The 18,984-nt window shown below is 40.4% G+C and overlaps 1 protein-coding gene across 11 annotated transcripts in view; it reads left to right on the forward strand.

The window, feature by feature from the left end:
• itpr1b (inositol 1,4,5-trisphosphate receptor, type 1b) overlaps positions 1-18,984 on the forward strand; it is an 80,042-nt gene that overhangs the window by 10,737 nt on the left and 50,321 nt on the right. For 4 of the 11 annotated variants that reach the window (XM_040003351.1, XM_040003354.1, XM_040003353.1 and 1 more), the window contains exons 4-38: positions 4,259-4,374; positions 4,499-4,585; positions 5,061-5,219; positions 7,386-7,484; positions 7,573-7,656; positions 7,911-8,057; positions 8,226-8,330; positions 8,548-8,592; positions 8,707-8,736; positions 9,239-9,393; positions 11,490-11,589; positions 11,667-11,827; positions 11,973-12,114; positions 12,202-12,360; positions 12,449-12,621; positions 13,406-13,525; positions 13,608-13,799; positions 13,883-14,134; positions 14,230-14,371; positions 14,465-14,618; positions 14,836-15,029; positions 15,106-15,244; positions 15,340-15,394; positions 15,503-15,668; positions 15,794-15,961; positions 16,045-16,107; positions 16,199-16,336; positions 16,467-16,592; positions 16,702-16,902; positions 16,998-17,249; positions 17,399-17,524; positions 17,675-17,803; positions 17,978-17,995; positions 18,487-18,513; positions 18,847-18,967. In XM_040003351.1, the coding sequence (XP_039859285.1) occupies positions 4,259-4,374; positions 4,499-4,585; positions 5,061-5,219; positions 7,386-7,484; positions 7,573-7,656; positions 7,911-8,057; positions 8,226-8,330; positions 8,548-8,592; positions 8,707-8,736; positions 9,239-9,393; positions 11,490-11,589; positions 11,667-11,827; positions 11,973-12,114; positions 12,202-12,360; positions 12,449-12,621; positions 13,406-13,525; positions 13,608-13,799; positions 13,883-14,134; positions 14,230-14,371; positions 14,465-14,618; positions 14,836-15,029; positions 15,106-15,244; positions 15,340-15,394; positions 15,503-15,668; positions 15,794-15,961; positions 16,045-16,107; positions 16,199-16,336; positions 16,467-16,592; positions 16,702-16,902; positions 16,998-17,249; positions 17,399-17,524; positions 17,675-17,803; positions 17,978-17,995; positions 18,487-18,513; positions 18,847-18,967 (4,545 nt within the window). The remainder of the gene's footprint in view (positions 1-4,258; positions 4,375-4,498; positions 4,586-5,060; positions 5,220-7,385; positions 7,485-7,572; positions 7,657-7,910; positions 8,058-8,225; positions 8,331-8,547; positions 8,593-8,706; positions 8,737-9,238; positions 9,394-11,489; positions 11,590-11,666; positions 11,828-11,972; positions 12,115-12,201; positions 12,361-12,448; positions 12,622-13,405; positions 13,526-13,607; positions 13,800-13,882; positions 14,135-14,229; positions 14,372-14,464; positions 14,619-14,835; positions 15,030-15,105; positions 15,245-15,339; positions 15,395-15,502; positions 15,669-15,793; positions 15,962-16,044; positions 16,108-16,198; positions 16,337-16,466; positions 16,593-16,701; positions 16,903-16,997; positions 17,250-17,398; positions 17,525-17,674; positions 17,804-17,977; positions 17,996-18,486; positions 18,514-18,846; positions 18,968-18,984) is intronic. The other 7 variants (XM_040003355.1, XM_040003358.1, XM_040003360.1 and 4 more) reach the window with 3 other exon arrangements.

An 18,984-nucleotide genomic window follows, 5' to 3' on the forward strand; every position in this document is an offset into this window, starting at 1 on the left:
TTAGAAACACAAAATCCAGAAAACTGATAAATATTATATAATTTGAGATGCCATCCAAGCTGCACTTTGCATATAATTAGTAAAAACTGGAATGTGTTGTTGGACTCATTTGTTATTTACCTGAGAAAGAACAGGTAGCAAGATGCTCTAAGGGGAAAAAGGCAAGAGCAAAAAGCCATGGTTAGCAGGGGAAACGTTTGGTTTTGGCATTTATGTGAATTCTATGCTTCAGACCGCATACTGCATGGGATGTTTTAAAAATGTAAATATACCTGCCCTGCCACGCTGTAAGAAACTGTTCATGACTGCTTTGGGAATTGATGTGATTTAGCATCAGCTGTCTGTGGCATGTGTTGGACAAGCAAGTCAAATCCCTGGAGGCCTCATCTTCTTCTTAACCACCGGACACCTTCAGAGCTCGTTGAGAAGTCTACAATGCAGTGGATCAGAGCTGTTTTGGTGCCCAAAATGTACGTCATGCACCAAATGTGCAAGTAAAATATTTGAAATAAATGTCCCCATTTCTGTTCTACCTGCTGTTTTAAATACATCCAAACATTAACTAATGTGTAAGAAAACCCACAAAGAGGTTTTGGCCTTTTAGAATTTCATTTATTACCCTGACTTCTTTCACTTTACTGCCATTTTTTTTTTTTTTTATTAATTTACCATCAAGTCAGTTAACTTTTGAGATATTTAACGGTACAGTTAAGTAGGAGAGGGGGTTTTAATCAGTTTCAGCTGCTTTGGTGTTAATGAAATTAACAGGTGCACTAGAGGGGCAACACTGAGACAACACCCAAAATGGTTTTAGAGCTGACATTTTTCCTCCTCATCTTCTTTGACTGTTTTTGCTAGTTTGCATTTGGCTAGGGTCGCTGTTGCTGCTACATTTCTATCAAAAAATGTGGTATCTTTTAATTCCTAACACATTACTCAGTCCCTATCAGGATACGGGAGTTTTTTCCCCCCATTGAGATGTTTTGAAAATTTTCCCTTTAATTTTTTTCAAGAATGTATGTATACCAATCTTACGTATGTTTTTTTTTTTTTCCAGGCTCAGAGTAAACATATTATTTCTTCACAAGTATTTTCAGTAGGGCTTGAGTGCGCATGAGGAATGAAAAATGTGAATTTAAACCATTTAAATTAATGAAAAAGGTTGTTATTTATGACAGCTTTCAGTTGGGAATTAGGAAACCAAAGTCATGAAATCAAGCAAGAGATTGAATTAGAGATGTTTAAGAACCATCACTCAGGCACTGACATCTCCTTTTGAAGTTTGTCATGATTAGCTTGTTAAAGAAACAGGAAATGTTAAGTAATCAGTTGGGAAAACACTTACTCTGAGGGTTTAGTTTTGCTCTGTTACATTAGGATGCCTGGGGGAACTACACTGGTAGGCTTAACAGAGCTAAGGCAGAGAGACAGGGACCAATAAAAGAGAAAGAAGCAGTGGTCTTTATGAGTGGAAAAATTACTCACTTGTCCTCATGTTAGCGTAAAAGGGTAATGCATAGGTATTGTACTGGATGCATTGTGTAAGGCCTTCATTTTTTGAAAATATGATTCTCTGTAGAAGTCTCTGTAGCTTCGTCTTACTTCCTAAACCCAGATAAAATTCGCAGTTATTACTATGAATCAGGGATCAGGGTTGCCTCACTTCACTCTGTTGGAGCAAATTGCGAGCTTTAAATCAGAGGCCAAATGTGAAATTCATTTTCTACAATGCAGTATTTCTAAAACAGGAAATACTGCTTTACCTATTTTTTTTTTCTTTCATTATTCACTGATGTTACAGAGTAGAATGACGCTACCATTCAGTAAAATGGATCCACTTGTAGTTTTCTGCTATGACAACTCGTGATGCTCTCTAAAATGCCAATGATGACAGGAAAGTGTATATAAATGTCTTTATTTTGTTATTTCAGTCATTTTCCCTTAAAAACCTACATACTTATTGCTCTTTGCATATTAATTGGTTAAGTGTGCAAAAGGTGTGCTTTAGAGTTTTATTGTTCAAAGATTGGATTTGGAGCAGTTAAAAATTTGAATTTTTAACTGCTCTAAAAGAAAGGACTCAATTTCGTTGCTCGTTAGCGATTGTAATGTGTTAGTTTCTTACTTCCATCTCTTTTTGTTTTTCTTTCGCTTTTGGTTGAGCCTAATTGTGGTAAATGCTGTAAAAAATGTAGTCTTTTAGGTAAATTACACTATTTTCTCATGTTATTATCGTTCCTTCAAGCAAATACTTCTCTGCCCGTAATATTTAGGTTCTTCCCAGTCTATTTTTGTCTTTTCCTGGCTGCCTACCCCATCAGACAGATGTTTTTGCCACAGCCCACTTTTCTCTGTTGGTCCTTGGCCTCCTGTCATCCTGTCCTCCCTCTTCTACCCATGCCACATGATAGATAACTCTGGGACGCTCCTGCAGTGGCTGCATTTCCAACAGCAGCATCCACTCGGGCTTTAAAAAAACTGTACCACATTTATAGCTCACTGGGTCTCCTGTTCCACTTAGCATATACAGTACGGTGTCTACAGTATACTATAAAGAATTGAGCATGTTTGCTTCTAGTGGGTAATTCAGTCTGACCAGATAAAAGACGATTAATTTACTTCATGTTGCAAACATTATCTATAAATACCTGCAACACAAGTAAATTTTATTTTGTTCTACTGTTATAATCATTACTATTTGTGGATTTAGTAGTTCACTGTTTTGAGGTGTTGTTTTTGAGAGACTGGCAATTTATCCTTAATCTTGACATGAACAGCTAAATGTGAAGATGCTCAGGTCGTCAGTGTCACAGTGAAATCAACCACTGGTTCTTAGATTTAGCAATTTGCAAGCTTCTGTGTTAGCATTTTGTCCATCACTGTGTTACTTGGAGCCACAATTTACCATGTTTGGATGAAATGTTGGATAAGTCATCAGCCAATACTAGCAGCCTGTCCATGTACCGCACAGTCACACATAGCTGATTATTATTGCTATGTAACACTCTAAAAATATTTGTTTCGCCTATTAAATGTTATTGCATGTACCTCACAGTTAGCCAGCTGAATCTGCCCATATTCCTAACTCTCACATTCTTTAGGAAGTAGGTGTCCATAAAATTCAAAGCTTTTTATACCCAAAGCTTTAAACATGTTTAATGTTGTAAACTTTGAGGGCACTTTAGTGTGTACGTCTGTAGGGATTAACTCTGTTATGGAGCCAAACTGTTTTGGCAATCGGGCCAATCAGCTGACCAGCATTCATTGTGACAGTGGGTGAAATTTATGTTCATACTTGTATCTTACATCAACCTATTGAGTTCCTGTTTCTTTATTCTTTGCTCCCTTTTAACCATTCACATTTTAAACTGTTCTGTTATTTCTGCTAATCTTTTGTTGCTCATAACTTTTATAGTTTTTAAAATATTAAGCTTTTTAACATTTCAACTCGTCATATCTCTTAAACTCCAGAGACATGAGCCATGTGCCAGTATAGCTTCAGACACTACTGACACTGAAAGAACTTTTTTGATACCGTTTACCGTTTTTCCATGAATTACGTTTGTTTCAGGATAGGAAATCTGTCCTTCTCTCAGATTTCAAACTCTGGATTTGAAGCAGTTTTTTCTCTCGTCATATTTCTCTCTGGGATGAGTGCGGGTTTGCCTCATTGGGACGAGCAGGCACCCAGAGAGCGGGCGGTGCAGGTTCGAATCCTACCTGCATGTTTTCCCCGCTCTTGCTCCCTCTGCTTTCTTGACACTCTTCAGTGTACCCTTTCAAATAAAGCCATCTTCAGCAGGCAGTTCAGCTTCTTCAGCTGTTTTCGGGACATGATTTCTGCTACACGGCATTTTAGCAGGAAACGCAACTTTTTCTAGTATGATATTGTATTAAGGTTATATCTTGTAAAACGAATGCAGGGTAAAGTACTATATAGTATTGAATATCTTGCACAAACTCTGGAGAGGAGTGTCCTGTGCCATTTGTGTTGACAAAACAACTTCTTTTTTTTTTTTCAAAATTAAACTCAGGAGCGTACAGTGTTTGGTGCGACTCAGTAAGACTTCTAGTCTTTCAACATTTAAAACTATCAAATTAAATTGCACACAGGTCATCATTTTCAGTTCCACAGTGTGCCAAAACCTTGCTTTGTTCTACTGATACATTCCTCTGTTTGCTGAGGTCAAGCAGACCATTGCTGATATGAAAAGATGAAGTGTAACTTTTCACCTTCCTCTTCTTATTTCCCCCCTAGATTGCCTTTTCAAACTGTGTCCTATGAACAGATACTCGGCACAGAAACAGTTCTGGAAGGCAGCAAAACCTGGAGGCAACAGCACTACTGACACAGTCCTCCTCACTAAACTTCATGTAAGTCTGACATCACCATTCCAACATCTTGCAGTGCTGTGTAACTTTGTGCTGTTGTGTAGAAAATGTGCACAGACAAAAATGCTGCATGTTTCCATCTCTGTACCTCTGTTCTGTGCATTAGCATGCTGCTGATCTTGAGAAGAAGCAGAATGAGTCTGAAAACCGAAAGCTGCTGGGGACAGTTATCCAGTATGGAAATGTCATTCAGGTGCGTTTAAGGCCCAGTGAGATAAGGTTCTTTGCTTAACAGAAAAGCTGCAGTATTTAAGATTGAAGATAACTCTATTTAATGAAAGAGGCGTTTTAAATAACTGCTACAGCACAAAGATGTGCTGTAAAGTTATCTGTTGCAGGCTCTCTTATCTTTACACATTACAAAGGAATGTTTTGCACTCGAGTATGAGGTCATCGGTAACTAGAAATGTAGTCTATGACACCCACAAGGACTACAGTATATACAGTAGGTCATGGATAAATAGCTATACAGTGTATATGTTAGTATGTCAGTGACTTGTTGGTTAACTGGTTTCAGGGGAGATCATTTTAAAAATATTAATAAATAAAAGGCTTTTGTATCAGTCAGCTTATATGATCCATGCTCTGTAATTCTTTCCACTGTCTCATTATGATAGTAGCTGTGGGGGTTGTGACCGTATGATTCTGTTTTTTCTTTTTGCCAACAGTTGCTGCACTTGAAAAGCAATAAATACCTGACAGTGAACAAGCGCTTACCTGCACTGTTGGAGAAGAATGCCATGAGAGTGACGCTGGACTCTGCAGGAAACGAGGGATCCTGGTTCTACATCCAGCCTTTCTACAAGCTCAGATCCCTGGGAGACAGTGTGGGTAGAGCAGGGTGTGGGAGTCAAGTTAATTATGCTCAGCAAGAGAAATCAAGGATATATTTTTAGACTTTTAAAGAGGTTTGAAAACAGGAGTTACGTAGACTGATGTGTAGCGCAGAAAATTGGAACGCCAGAATAGGTTTACATTTAGCAATTGTACACTCACCTGCTGACTACTAAACTACTGATAAACTTTTTCGAGTCTTCCCAGTTTGTTTCTGGGTTCTTGCAGCTGTTTTTGCAGTATCCAAAAAAACAAACAAACAAACAAACAAACATTCAGCAACCTGCTTTAGACGGCTCAGGTTTATTTATTTACTTATTTATTTATTTTTAATGTATAGCCCCAAATTATGTCAGTACTGTAAACATTTGCTTCAGTTTTACTAGTTTACAATGATAATGTTAAATACTGGAGGAATTCAGGGGAAAGCCATGTATTTATATGAAAGCCAGTTCTTGTTAAATATATAACTACATAGTAATAAATTATTATATCCACTCACTGGACACTTTATTAGGTATCAGGCTGAACCCTGTTCCCCTTTGACCTACCGTAATTAATTGGGGCAGATATTCAGCCTGGTGAGGGACATTTCTTAGAGATTTTGGTCCTTATTGACATGATGGCATCACAAAGTTGCTGCAGATTTGTCTCCTTCTGCCACATCTTAAAGGTGCTTTAATGATTTAAGCCAAGATTGGTGCACTGTGCTCCTAAAGCTCATGGTCAGCAGCAATACTCAGGTTAGATGTGACAATGTTTATGCCAAATTCTGACCCCACTGTGCAAATGTTGCAGCAGATATTAAGACTCAGATCAAGCAACATTTTTCCAATATTCTGCAGTCCAATCCTGATGAGCGCTCGTTAAATGTAGCGTCAGTTTCCTGTTCTAGGCTGACTAGAATTTGGTCTTTTACTGCTGTAGCCCATCTGCGTGCTGCGTATTCAGCGATGTCCTGTTGTCTTCCTGTCAGCTCGAAGTTGAATGGTTTGAACATCAACAGGCTGTGCTGTCCATGTCCATTGACTTGAGTTGCTGACATTTGATTGGCTGGTTAGCATTGTATTAGTGATTAGTATTACAGTTAAAATGGTATACCTAACAAAGTGACCAGTGAGTGCATATCAGTTAATGTCCTTCTGTGAAGTGTCTTTAAGTGGATTTAATGGAAAACTATAGATTTTATTGTTTTTGTATTTGTGTTTGGGAGTTTTAGGTGCAAGAAATCTGAAATATTAAAATAAAAAATATTCATGTAACTGCACTCAACCTCTTAAGAAGTCTGCAAGTTTAGGTGTGTGCAGTTAAATAGAAGTGGATTTACCTTACATACTTTAACTATTAGTAGTGTAGTTATGTTGTGGATATTGTTTGTGCCAGGTTTTGACCTGGAAAGTAAGATGCGGTGATATGGAAAGAGCACACACTACACTGACATAACCTCTAATCCTCGGCTCCTTTTTCTACTCCTGGTGGATGGAAGCTAATAGAGTTAAGACGACTGATCAGCTAATGAAGTTGCATTTTATTAATCCTCTTGGACCAGTTTTTCTTCTGCATATGATTCATCCTCCCTACACAGGAACAGGGGCTGCTCCAGTGCAGAACTTATACATTCCACCAGCGCCACCAGTGGAAATGACAGGAGAGGCTAAAGGCTTTAACTATTCTGTTTGAATATGAAGGTTTTTCTTTGAGGGACAAATGTCTCATACTTGTCAGCTGGACTGGTTGCAGAAAGTAGAAGTTTTTCTATTAAAGTTGATCTGGTTCCTTGCCTGAAAGGCAGAGATTTCAAACTTGTTGTGAGACTGTTTTTTAAATTACTTCACCTAATTCAGATTTCTTTTAATGTTCAGATTGTCTGCAGCAAAAACGAATCAGCTGTTGATCAAAAGATGTTTGTTAGACTGAAGTTTCTTTTTATTATTTTCTAATACCTGCTCTTATTCATATGCGGTGAATATGTAATGTTAGAGACAAGGGCTACAATTTCATTATTTTCCTCAGGCTCTTTCCCACACAGTATGGTCTACAGCACCACCTAGTGGTTGACTGGAAGCTTGTTTCAGTATTGCAAAATAATATACAGTAGTTATCCCAACCATCCTCCATTTAACGCACCATTTTCTTTGTTTCTCTTGTTGCTCCTGCAGGTGGTGATTGGAGATAAAGTAGTCCTTAACCCCGTCAATGCTGGACAACCTCTGCATGCAAGCAGCCACCAGCTAGTTGACAACCCAGGGTGCAATGAGGTACAAAACACACAGTTTTGTTAAACTTCATTTCTGTCCATCCAATTCTGGGTGAATGCACATACACTAAATTACTCCTATCTTTCAGGTTAATTCTGTGAATTGCAACACAAGTTGGAAAGTTGTTCTCTTCATGAAATGGAGCGACAACAAGGAAACGATACTCAAGGGGGTCAGTGAGCTCAGATTTCTGCATGTGGTTGTTTTTTTTGTGTGGTTTTTTTTTTTTTTACATTAAGCATTTTTCCCCCAAATGTACATATAACATCCTTACTGGCTACAAAGCAGGCGTATTAGAACACATGAAACACAGTTTAATAGGAACAACAATAACCTAAAAACACCATTTAGGTTTGAAAATAAAACAGTCGAAAGAGAATAAAAACCATGGTAACTGTCCACGTGTGTTTATCAATGTAACTGCAGGGCGATGTAGTCCGGTTGTTCCATGCGGAGCAGGAGAAGTTTCTCACTTGTGACGACTATAGGAAGAAGCAATATGTTTTTCTTAGGACAACCGGCCGGCAGTCTGCGACTTCTGCCACAAGCAGCAAAGCACTGTGGGAAGTTGAGGTCAGTAATTATGTAAATGCACAATGCCTTTGAAGCTCAGTTTTCTGATAATTGAGTACTTAAAACTTAATGTTCACCACTATCTTTGAGCACAGTAAAAGTGTCAGTGTCTCAAATAAATAATGCGGGTTTATTGTAATTTGTGTTTGCGTGTTTTGCCGTTGCCAGGTGGTTCACCATGACCCATGCAGGGGAGGTGCAGGCTACTGGAACAGCCTTTTCAGGTTTAAACATTTGGCCACAGGGTGCTATTTGGCTGCTGAGATGGGTGAGGTGTGTGTCACCATGTTTACTTTCGTATTTTTGATTTGCAGTTATCACTTTGTACCCATGCTACTTTGTCATGGGCTTCCAGAACAATACTGCGAAATGTTTGGTTCAAAGCTTTGTTACTGTATATACACATGCTGGGATGTTGAAAGCACAGCAAAGGGACAGCAATATGAAAAGTAATGATGCTGAGGAGGCTGTTTTACTGTATGTTTGCCAGGTTAATCCCGACTTTGAGGAGGAGAATGCCGAGCAGCGGCCCTCTGTAAGTAAGCCTGATCGCTTCCCCCCTGAGTGCTCTGCAATGCCCTGCTGGTTGCCTCACCGTTATTAATCTTGCTTGTTAAAATCTCTGCTGGGTCTGTGCTTCCTGCTCTAGGTGGTGGACTTTACACCCTTTAATTTCCAGGTACTGTCACACAGTCTTTACATAGTTGCAGCAACGTATCTCAAACATTTCTTGTTGTCTCAATGTTGATCATGCATGCTTGTTGTCTTTTTGTTCGCTGCAGTTTTTGTGGCACCCTGTTCATTTTTTTGTGTGTGTGTTTAGTTGCACTTGATAACCACATGGTGTCACCATTCTAGCATCCTACCTGATGCATGTCTTAAGTGAAATTGCCATTAGGTGTCAGTGTTGTTATCTATGGTTTGATCATGCTGTTGGTCCAGCAAAGTCCAGCTGTATGATCAATTGTTTGTTTTGTTTTGTTTTTTCAACTTCCATCAGATATTAAATCTAATTTGTAAAATCAGATTGGCTGGTGATTAGTGGGTTGACATAAGAAGACAACCTGGATATGCCTTTGCCTCAGTATAGTTGAATAGTGTAGCCATATTTTTTCCGTAAGCTGCAGTCATTTTGTGTTTTAGTGGTTTGCGCCTCCTCACTGCATGCTTTCTTCCTTTAGCTGGATGGAGATAATGAAGCTTTACGTGGTCGCCTGCGGGGTCCACAGGAGAAAATCATGTACACTTTGGTGCCTGTTCCTGATGGTATGGATATTTCCTCCATCTTTGAGCTGGACCCTACCACTCTGAGAGGCGGGGACTCCATGGTGCCCAGGTTTGGCATTTAACACAAACTTTTTTTATTCACATACACATGCCACAAATACTGCTTCTGAAGCCACTGAATTTATGCAAGTTCACAGTATGCAGAAATCAAAAGTAAAATGTTCCTAGTCTACAATCATAAAAGATGTTAAGATTAGTGTTCAGACAAGTCCAATCAGACCAATAAGTGGTTTCATAGATGCCTCAATAGTGTTTTTTTTTGTTTGTTTTTTTCAGTGGGGGAAAAAAAGCATCAGGAATGTTGTAAAATATGGGGGAAATATGCAGATGACAAATATCTCAACAACACCTTGGCTAATCAAAAAGACCGCAATGATGTCAAGACTTCAGCAGTTCAAACAGTGACAATAGTAAACTTTTGACTCATGTGCATTGTGAGGGGGAATTTGGAACGGCAGTGGAAAGGGAGTTTCTGAGGTGATGACTGCGTTTTGCAAGGCTGGACAAGGGCCAGTTTTGTTATGAGTGGTCTGACACATCTTTCAAACCAGAGACAAAGACGTAGTTGTGTTGTTTGGGTAAATTTTTGTTGTTTTTTTTTTTTAATTTTTTTATTTACTTTCAGAAATCATGGAGCCTGTGTGCGTGTGTGCGTGTGTGCGTGTGTGTGTGTGTGTTACACTGGTAAGCTTGAGATTGTGTGAAACTTACCAAGGAGAGTTAGGAAAGTCCCAGTATGGCATGAAACAGGAAACCGCTGAGGTTTGGATAGTGTTCACAATAAGGGAAAAACTTTCAGTTTTCTAAGATGACATGCACTATCACTTAAAAACACACGTTTAAAAAAAAAAAAACAAAAAAAAAAAACATCTGGCAGAAATGTTTTTTGGATTTATTTTCTTAGATTAAAATTTGATGATACAAAAGCAGTCGCACGATGCAATATATCATGTAGTCTCTGTCCTAAGGTTGGTGATAAGCCTCTGGCTTATTCGTAATGAGCCTCAGTTTGGTTTCTCAATTCCAGCTGACATCACTGTGGTAAAGAGAGAATGTGTCGTTCTAACATTACAATTGTGTAATCGTCATTGTCACTGCACATAAGGTGAGCTTAGATTCTCCCCACCTTCTATCAAAGCCTCTATTGTGTGGCATAGTCAGGTGTGTGTCTGCATGATGCAGGCTACTACTACGCCTCCCACTCCAACCTAAAATAACCTTGTCCCTCAAACTTCAGCCAGGGGACTAACTAATGCCTGGCAGAACCAGTACACAAAGGTAAGCCTGTTAGCCTCAGTAGGCGGTTATGTAATGCCTGCCAAGAATATGGCTGCTGTCTGTGCTGAAGACCTCTCTCTCTCACACACACACACACAGACACACACACACGCTTACTCACTCACACACGTGGAGCTGGCTGGATGCTTTGAGAATGAAGGACGTAGTTGGCTCAAACTTTACTATGTGTAAAGGTTGAGTGCTTAATGTAAGAGAGATAATACTGTACAGGTCACTGCTGGCTAATCTGTACAAACAACACACTTTCCTGAGGAAGCCACTGTAAGCAGCCTTTTCCAGAACCAGGAAGCTTGTTTACAATTATCAGCTGCACGTTTGTCACATAACAGCGTCCAATAATAAATCTAATCAGAGTGCTTATGGTCTTCTGTGTTTTTCCAGACAGGAGTTGATTTATGGTCTTTTGTAGGTCTTAATTGTGAGCCATGTTGTGAGCTGAAAATGGAGGTCTTGGCCTGAGAGTGGAATAAAAGCTTGTTGAATGGAGCTGTCTGTCTTAATGAACACTCAAAGCCTCCTTAAATCTGTCTAATATTCATAAAACACAACGGGATTTAAAACAGAAGATTTAGAAAGTTATTAAAGAAAGAAAATATAATGTGCGTTCGTATCTATTCTTGATCACAGAATGCCCACAACATTAAAACAAGGTTGCGTTTGTAGCTGTTGATAGCATCAAAGGCTTAATACATGGGCTAACAATGATTTTACTCCATGATTAGTCTGATTATTGAAGCGCTATGCTAACTTGTCCCCATCACACTCCACTGTGCTCTGTAGCTGATTCGCAGCTTCTGTTTGTCTTTTGTTTTATTTCATCACATCAGCTTCCTCTCTTATTTACAGGAGCTCCTATGTGAGGCTACGACATCTGTGCACCAACACATGGGTTCATAGCACCAACCTCCCCATTGACAAAGAGGAGGAGAAGCCTGTTATGCTACGGGTGAGTAGCTGCTGTGGATCAACATGCGAATGAGTCTTTATTAACAGTTACAGTGATTGATTTGATGTTTTTTCCAGATTGGAACATCAGCAGTAAAGGAAGACAAAGAAGCGTTTGCCATTGTCCCAGTGCCACCAGCAGAAGTGCGTGATTTAGACTTTGCTAATGATGCAAGTAAAGTGTTGGCGTCCATTGCTGGAAAGCTGGAAAAGGGTACCATTACACAAAATGAAAGGAGGTATGTATGACACCAGACTGCTAACTTTCTTATTGGGCTTTATATTTTATTTGTAAGTTGTTTATTTGGATAGTATAAGTATAGAAGGACATTTTTCACTGAAATTAAGACTAAACTGTTGAGTTGGAACTTGTACCCTCTCCAGGTTTGTGACAAAGCTCCTGGAAGATTTAGTTTTTTTCGTGGTAGACATCCCCAACAGTGGGCAGGATGTCTTGGAGATCATGGTCAACAAACCTAACAGGGAAAGACAGAAACTCATGAGAGAGCAGAATATTCTTAAACAGGTAGGCCTTAAACCTATGAGACAGTTTATGTACTGGTTTAAAATGTTCACTTTAGGCACTAAAACAAATCCCTGTTGCCTTTTACAGATTTTCAAACTTCTTCAAGCCCCTTTCACTGACAGCGGTGATGGTCCCATGCTGCGACTGGAAGAGCTGGGAGACCAGCGCCACGCACCGTTTAGACATATTTGCAGGCTTTGCTACAGAGTGCTCCGCCATTCCCAGCAGGATTACAGGAAGAACCAAGTAGGTTCAACACCACAGCTTCACTCAGAGCTTGGGTAGTGTGACATTTTCTCTGCATTGATTACCCCCTCCTTTGTCTGATTTGCAGGAATATATAGCCAAACAGTTTCGCTTCATGCAGAAACAGATAGGATATGATGTGTTGGCAGAAGACACAATAACGGCTTTACTTCACAACAACCGGAAGCTGCTGGAAAAACACATAACTGCTGCTGAGATAGACACATTCGTCACACTAGTGAGGAAGAACCGGGAACCAAGGTAAGGCTTACAGAAAGACACGGGCCCTGGCTGCTCTCTTCAAACTGTAACACAAGGAGCCCCTGTGGCTAGACTGGGTCAGATTTGCTTATTTAGCAGCTCTGAAGGAATGCAAATCTATGTAAACGTATTCAAATGAGTGAAGTACGAATATGAGTGGAATTGCTTGTGCAGGACCTCGGTACTAGAGGGAATATGCTGACAGCTAGTGCGTAAATGTATTTTGTTTATGTCATGTAAATTGCTGTTAATGATGTGTGAATGAGGTGGATCCAGTGGTTCAAACAGAGAGGACTGTTTGAACTGTTAGAGTACTGAGGCAGGGGGAACGGCCAAGAACATTTTAATATACAGTAGTTTATTTATTCTTCCTCACATAGGATAGTATGTACAGTAGAACCCCGGCTTACGAAGACCCCATTTAATGAAAAATTCAAGTTACGAAGGCACTTAACGGCAATATTTATGTCCGTGGTACGACAAAATGCCCGTGTAACGAAATCCGTTTGCGAAATGCGTTTTGCTGTTCCACGTGAAAGACGTATTGTTGTTTGCAGTGCGCTATTTTGTGTGCTTTTCGTTTGCAATTAGCCTATCGTTCATTCATAATGGGGCCGGCATAAGGCATAAATATGAGCGAGTTTAAAAAACATGTAAAAAATTACAAAAATTTTGACTTACGAAAGACCCTCTGGAACGGATTAATTTCGTAAGTCGGGGTTCCACTGTAGTCTGAAATTTGTTTCTTTATTTTTTAATTTAATATATTGTCATCTGCCACCAGGTTTCTGGACTACCTGTCAGATCTCTGTGTGTCCATGAACAAATCCATCCCTGTGACACAGGAGCTCATCTGCAATGCTGTGCTGGACTCTAGCAATGCTGACATCCTCATTGAAACCAAGTGAGATGCTCATTTTCATCAGGTGCTTTAATGTGGTAAACTGAAATGAGAGCTTACAAAAAATGTTGGTGTTGTGTACCAGATTGGTTCTGTCGAGGTTTGAGATTGAGGTGGCGACAAACGAGGACAATCCAGTGGAGGCGGAAGATGAAGAGGAGGTGTGGCTCTTCTGGAAAGATAACTCTAAGGAGATCCGGAGTAAGAGCATCCGGGAGTTGGCCCAGGATGCAAAGGAAGGCCAGAAGGAGGATCAGGAGGTGGTCAGCTACTACAGGTGTCGTGTCTTTATGATGATAATGTTAATAAAAAGATTACAGCTCAGATTTAGAAAGGACTAAGAATCCATTTTCTTCCCAGGTGCCAGCTGAACCTTTTTGCCCGGATGTGTCTGGACCGTCAATATCTCGCCATCAACAAGATCTCCGGTCAGCTGGACGTGGATTTGATCCTGCGCTGTATGTCCGATGAGGACCTGCCGTACGACTTGAGAGCATCTTTCTGCCGTCTGATGCTGCACATGCATGTCGACCGTGACCCTCAGGAGCAGGTCACGCCTGTCAAATATGCTCGTCTGTGGTCTGAGATTCCATCTAAAATCGCTATTGATGAGTGAGTTCATATCATAAACCCTTTAAAGGGGTGTGTATCGCCATTTCAGAAACGACGCAGTGTCTTTTAAAAGCGATTCTCCTCTAATTATCCAGCTATGACAACGATGGGACCACACGGGATGAGATCAAAGAGCGCTTCAGCCTCACCATGGATTTTGTGGAGAACTACCTGAGAGAGGTGGTGTCGCAGAATATTCCCTTCTCTGACAAGGAGAAAAACAAGCTTACTTTCGAGGTAACGCTTCTTTGTTTGTGGTATGAACAGATGAGAAGTGACATCCGTTTATTAAAGTTGTAAATCATTTGTTGGTTCTTTTCCTGCTTGTAGGTCGTGAACCTGGCAAGGAACCTCATATACTTTGGTTTTTACAACTTCAGTGACCTGCTTCGACTGACAAAGATCTTACTGAACATTTTAGACTGTGTACATGTCAACACCATCTACCCCATTAACAAGATCGAGAAGGAAGAGGAAAACAAAGGTAAAGAGTGAATGTTTTCCCTTAGCCTGAATACTTTCTTGCAGCAACGTTGCAGCAACGATTTTATCAAGCTCTCACTTTTCCAGGTGTGTAGAGTTTTAAGGAGAAATAGTATCAACAAATAACATCTGACCTAAAATTAAATAGAATTTCATTTCACTATTTTTTTTCTCCTTTATGCAGATTTGAATGTTTTCTTGCTCTGTCTGTATTATAGGTGGCAGTAATGTGATGAAGTCCATTCACGGAGTTGGGGAGCTGATGACCCAGGTGGTGCTGCGAGGAGGCGGTTTGCTGCCCACCACACCAACTCATCAGCCTGAGGGCGATGTGGTTAAAACTCAGACTGAACCGGAGAGAGAAGATATCATGGTCATGGACACAAAGCTCAAGATCATTGAGATTCTGCAGGCACGACATCAGGATCATCATTATTATTTTTTAAAAATCCTTAGACTATATTGTAACTTTTATCTGTTTTATTCAGTTCATTTTGAACGTTCGGCTAGACTACAGGATCTCCTGCCTGCTCTGTATTTTCAAACGAGAATTTGATGAGAACAACCCACAAGGAGACAACACTGCTATTCAGAATGGATCCAATAATGTCACAGGTCCGATGCCAGGTGTGAAACTCTTAACCATGCTAATTACATTATTTAACATATATGTATATAATTATAAAGAACTTATTTGAAGTATTTTTTCTTTTTTTTTTAAGGAAATTTTGACTTTGAAAACATTGAGGAACAAGCAGAAGGGATCTTTGGAGGAAGGTGATTCTTAAATTGGATTCTTAAGTTTTTTAATGGGCTTTAATTGCCTGCAGGAATTTTTTTTTAATAAAGTAAAATTGAGGTAGTGTTTGTCATTTTTTTGTTTAGTGAAGAAAACACCCCACTAGACCTGGATGACCATGGTGGTCGCACTTTCCTGCGGGTCCTTCTGCACCTGACCATGCATGACTACCCGCCCCTCGTGTCTGGAGCGCTTCACCTGCTCTTCAGACACTTCAGCCAGAGACAAGAGGTCCTCATGGCCTTCAAACAAGTAAGTCATCCACACCTGATTTTAATAGCAAGTCCTCTGAAATAATTCTAATAACTTGACTTTTTACAGATGAAGTTAAATTTGAGGAAAACATTAAAAAAAATTTTTTTGTTAAACCTTAAAAGGTCCAGCTCCTGGTGACCAGTCAGGATGTTGAGAACTACAAGCAGATCAAGTCAGATCTGGACCAGCTGCGTTCTATTGTGGAGAAGTCTGAACTGTGGGTTTACAAAAGGCAAGGAGAAGATGGGATGGACGGAGATGGCCCCTCAGAATCTGACAACAAAAAGAAGGTACGCTGAGAATTTGAATGTGGAAAGGTTTTCCTGAATGTAGTTATTATTGAAAGGACTCATAATTGCTTCTTGATTTACAGGGAGATTCAGACAAGAAGAAGACTGAAAGTACCAGCAGTTACAACTACAGAGTTGTAAAAGAGGTATAATCGTTTGCCTTTTAAGTTATATTTTCATTTTAGATTTACTGCTGATTATTAAAATGTTGCTTCTGTGTGTGTCTGTGTTTTTTAGATCCTGCTGCGCCTCAGTAAGCTGTGTGTCCAGGAGGGAAGCTCTGGGAAAAAGAGCAGGAAACAGCAGCAGAGGCTGCTGAGGAACATGGGAGCTCACAGTGTGGTGCTAGAACTCCTACAGATCCCCTATGAGAAGGTCGGACACTGAAACAGAATACAAATGCAGAATCGTTAAAAAGCTTTAAAGATCCTCATTGCTTACCTTTGCTTGCAATTGTCCATTAATGTTACATAACTGAAAATAAGCTCTGTATTATCTGCACCAGGGTGAGGATGTACGGATGCAGGAAATCATGAAATTGGCCCACGAGTTCCTGCAGAATTTCTGTGCAGGAAATCAGCAGAACCAGGCTCTTCTCCACAAGCATATAAACTTATTTCTCAACCCGGGGGTAAGCATCACAAGCATCTCACAGCTACTCCTTGGGCGAGTCAAAGAGTTAAATATCCCAAAATACCACATATTGGGAAAATGTATGTTCTCTTCTGTTTCATTCCCAGATCCTGGAGGCTGTCACCATGCAGCACATCTTCATGAATAACTTCCAGCTCTGCAGCGAGATTAACGAGCGTGTGGTTCAGCACTTTGTCCACTGTACTGAGTCGCATGGTCGGCATGTCCAGTATCTCAAGTTTCTGCAAACCATTGTCAAGGCCGAGAACAAGTTCATCAAGAAGTGTCAGGACATTGTCATGGCAGAGGTCTGTTGTTTGAGTAATGCTTGTGGTTTCTAATACAGGGGCGACAGTTTGGGAATAACACTGTACACTCGGCTGTGACTCTCTCTCCCACTCAGCTGGTAAACTCCGGCGAGGATGTCCTGGTGTTCTACAACGACCGTGCCTCATTTCAGACCCTTGTCCAGATGATGCGTTCAGAGCGGGATCGCATGGATGAAAACAGTCCCCTGATGTACCACATACACCTGGTCGAACTGCTGGCTGTTTGCACCGAGGGGAAGAACGTCTACACCGAGATCAAGTGCAACTCTCTGCTGCCCCTGGATGATATTGTGCGGGTTGTCACCCATGAAGATTGTATTCCTGAGGTATGGAAGACTTTTTCTTCACTCACTTTAAAGTTGAGTGAATACACTTTATTCTAGTTTATTCTGATCGAGAAGAGCATTGGGAATACATGTTTTTAAAAACTACCTTGATTACCAGTGCACTCATTTAGTTTCCAACAATCCAACAGGTGAAGATTGCCTATATCAACTTCCTGAACCACTGCTATGTGGATACAGAGGTGGAGATGAAGGAGATTTATACATCCAACCACATGTGGAAGCTGTTTGAGAACTTCCTGGTGGACATTTGTAGGGTAAGCCACAAAATATTTGACAATAAATAGACAGAGAATCCAGTCAGCACATCGTGAAGTGAACACACAGCAAGTTACCCGTCGGCCACATGCAGGAAGTCCGATCCAGTGGCCGTGTGTCATGCTAACGTCTCTTCTATCCTTGCTTAGGTGTGCAACAACACCAGTGACAGGAAGCACGCGGACACCATGCTGGAGCGTTATGTAACCGAAACAGTCATGAGCATTGTCACATGTTTCTTCAGCTCTCCTTTTTCTGACCAGAGCACAAGCCTTCAGGTAAAATGGGCATGTGTTTTTAATGTATTTTCCAAGCAGTTTTGCTACTGCGAGTTCTTTGTGCAGTCTAGAAATCGGACACTTTCTCAGCACTGTTTGGGGGGGAAAAAAAGGAACTGTACTCATGCATGTACCGTACATACCATGAAATGTAACGTTTTTCCCTTTACATAGCTGGCTCGTCATATATATGTAAGTAATGCTAGCACTTCCCCAAATCTGATTTCCCAACTTTTGGCTGTGAATGTGAAGAAGTATTCAGTGTGTGGGTTTTTATATGGTCATAGTTTAGTCAGCACACAGACTCTGTTCTTCCCAGATCTGTGGGTGTGTTGCACAAGGTTTTGCTGGGACTTTGCTGGTGCAGATGATGTACTGATGCAATGTGGTTACTGTGTTTCTTAGACCTTGTTCTAGCCCTGTTTCTTCTCCCCCACGACTTTCCAATAAGTCATGACCAATAACCTCCTTCAATTTCCAAATCCCTGGTACAGTAACTTTGAGGTTTTTTGTGTTAGACACTTGTTTCCTGTTATCTGTGTATGGAGCTTTTTTGTTGCTATTTGGTTCCACTAGAAAATGGCGATTATCCTTTATGTAACTGCACTTTCTGGGAACTACGCTCGCTAAAGTGTACCATTACGTGATAATTCCGCAACCTTTTCCTTTTTCTCTTGCAACAGGCAGCCATTGTTGGAAAGATGACTGAGGTACTTATTGTACTTTAGGGCTGTGGCCAGGTAGAAATCTGTTGTACTCTCTGTTAAACACCGGTTTGTTTTGTTTTAAGGGGAATGCATGTGATTACGAAGCTTGCCCAATGGATCTTAAGCTGTTAACCCGTCTGCCTTTGATGCCCTTATATGCACACGTTGTCACGTCTACCACAAACTGGGTTATGAATTCAAGCTATTCAGAGAGCACAATAGTCACTCTGTGTGTTATTAAATATTTGTTAACAGTTTCCCTCCTTTACACCACGATTCCTCCTTCCTTCTTTTGTTGAAAGGCAAGATGTAATTAGTTTTCCCCCTGTCTTACAGACCCGTCAGCCCGTTTTTGTTCAGCTTCTTCAAGGAGTGTTTAGGGTTTACCACTGTAACTGGCTTAACCCTGTCCAGAAGGCCTCAGTTGAGGCTTGCATTAAAGTACTGTCAGACGTGGGTAAGATATTAAGACTA

This window comes from Simochromis diagramma, unplaced genomic scaffold, assembly GCF_900408965.1.
Source record: "Simochromis diagramma unplaced genomic scaffold, fSimDia1.1 OVJJ01000646.1, whole genome shotgun sequence".
NCBI lineage: Eukaryota > Metazoa > Chordata > Actinopteri > Cichliformes > Cichlidae > Simochromis > Simochromis diagramma.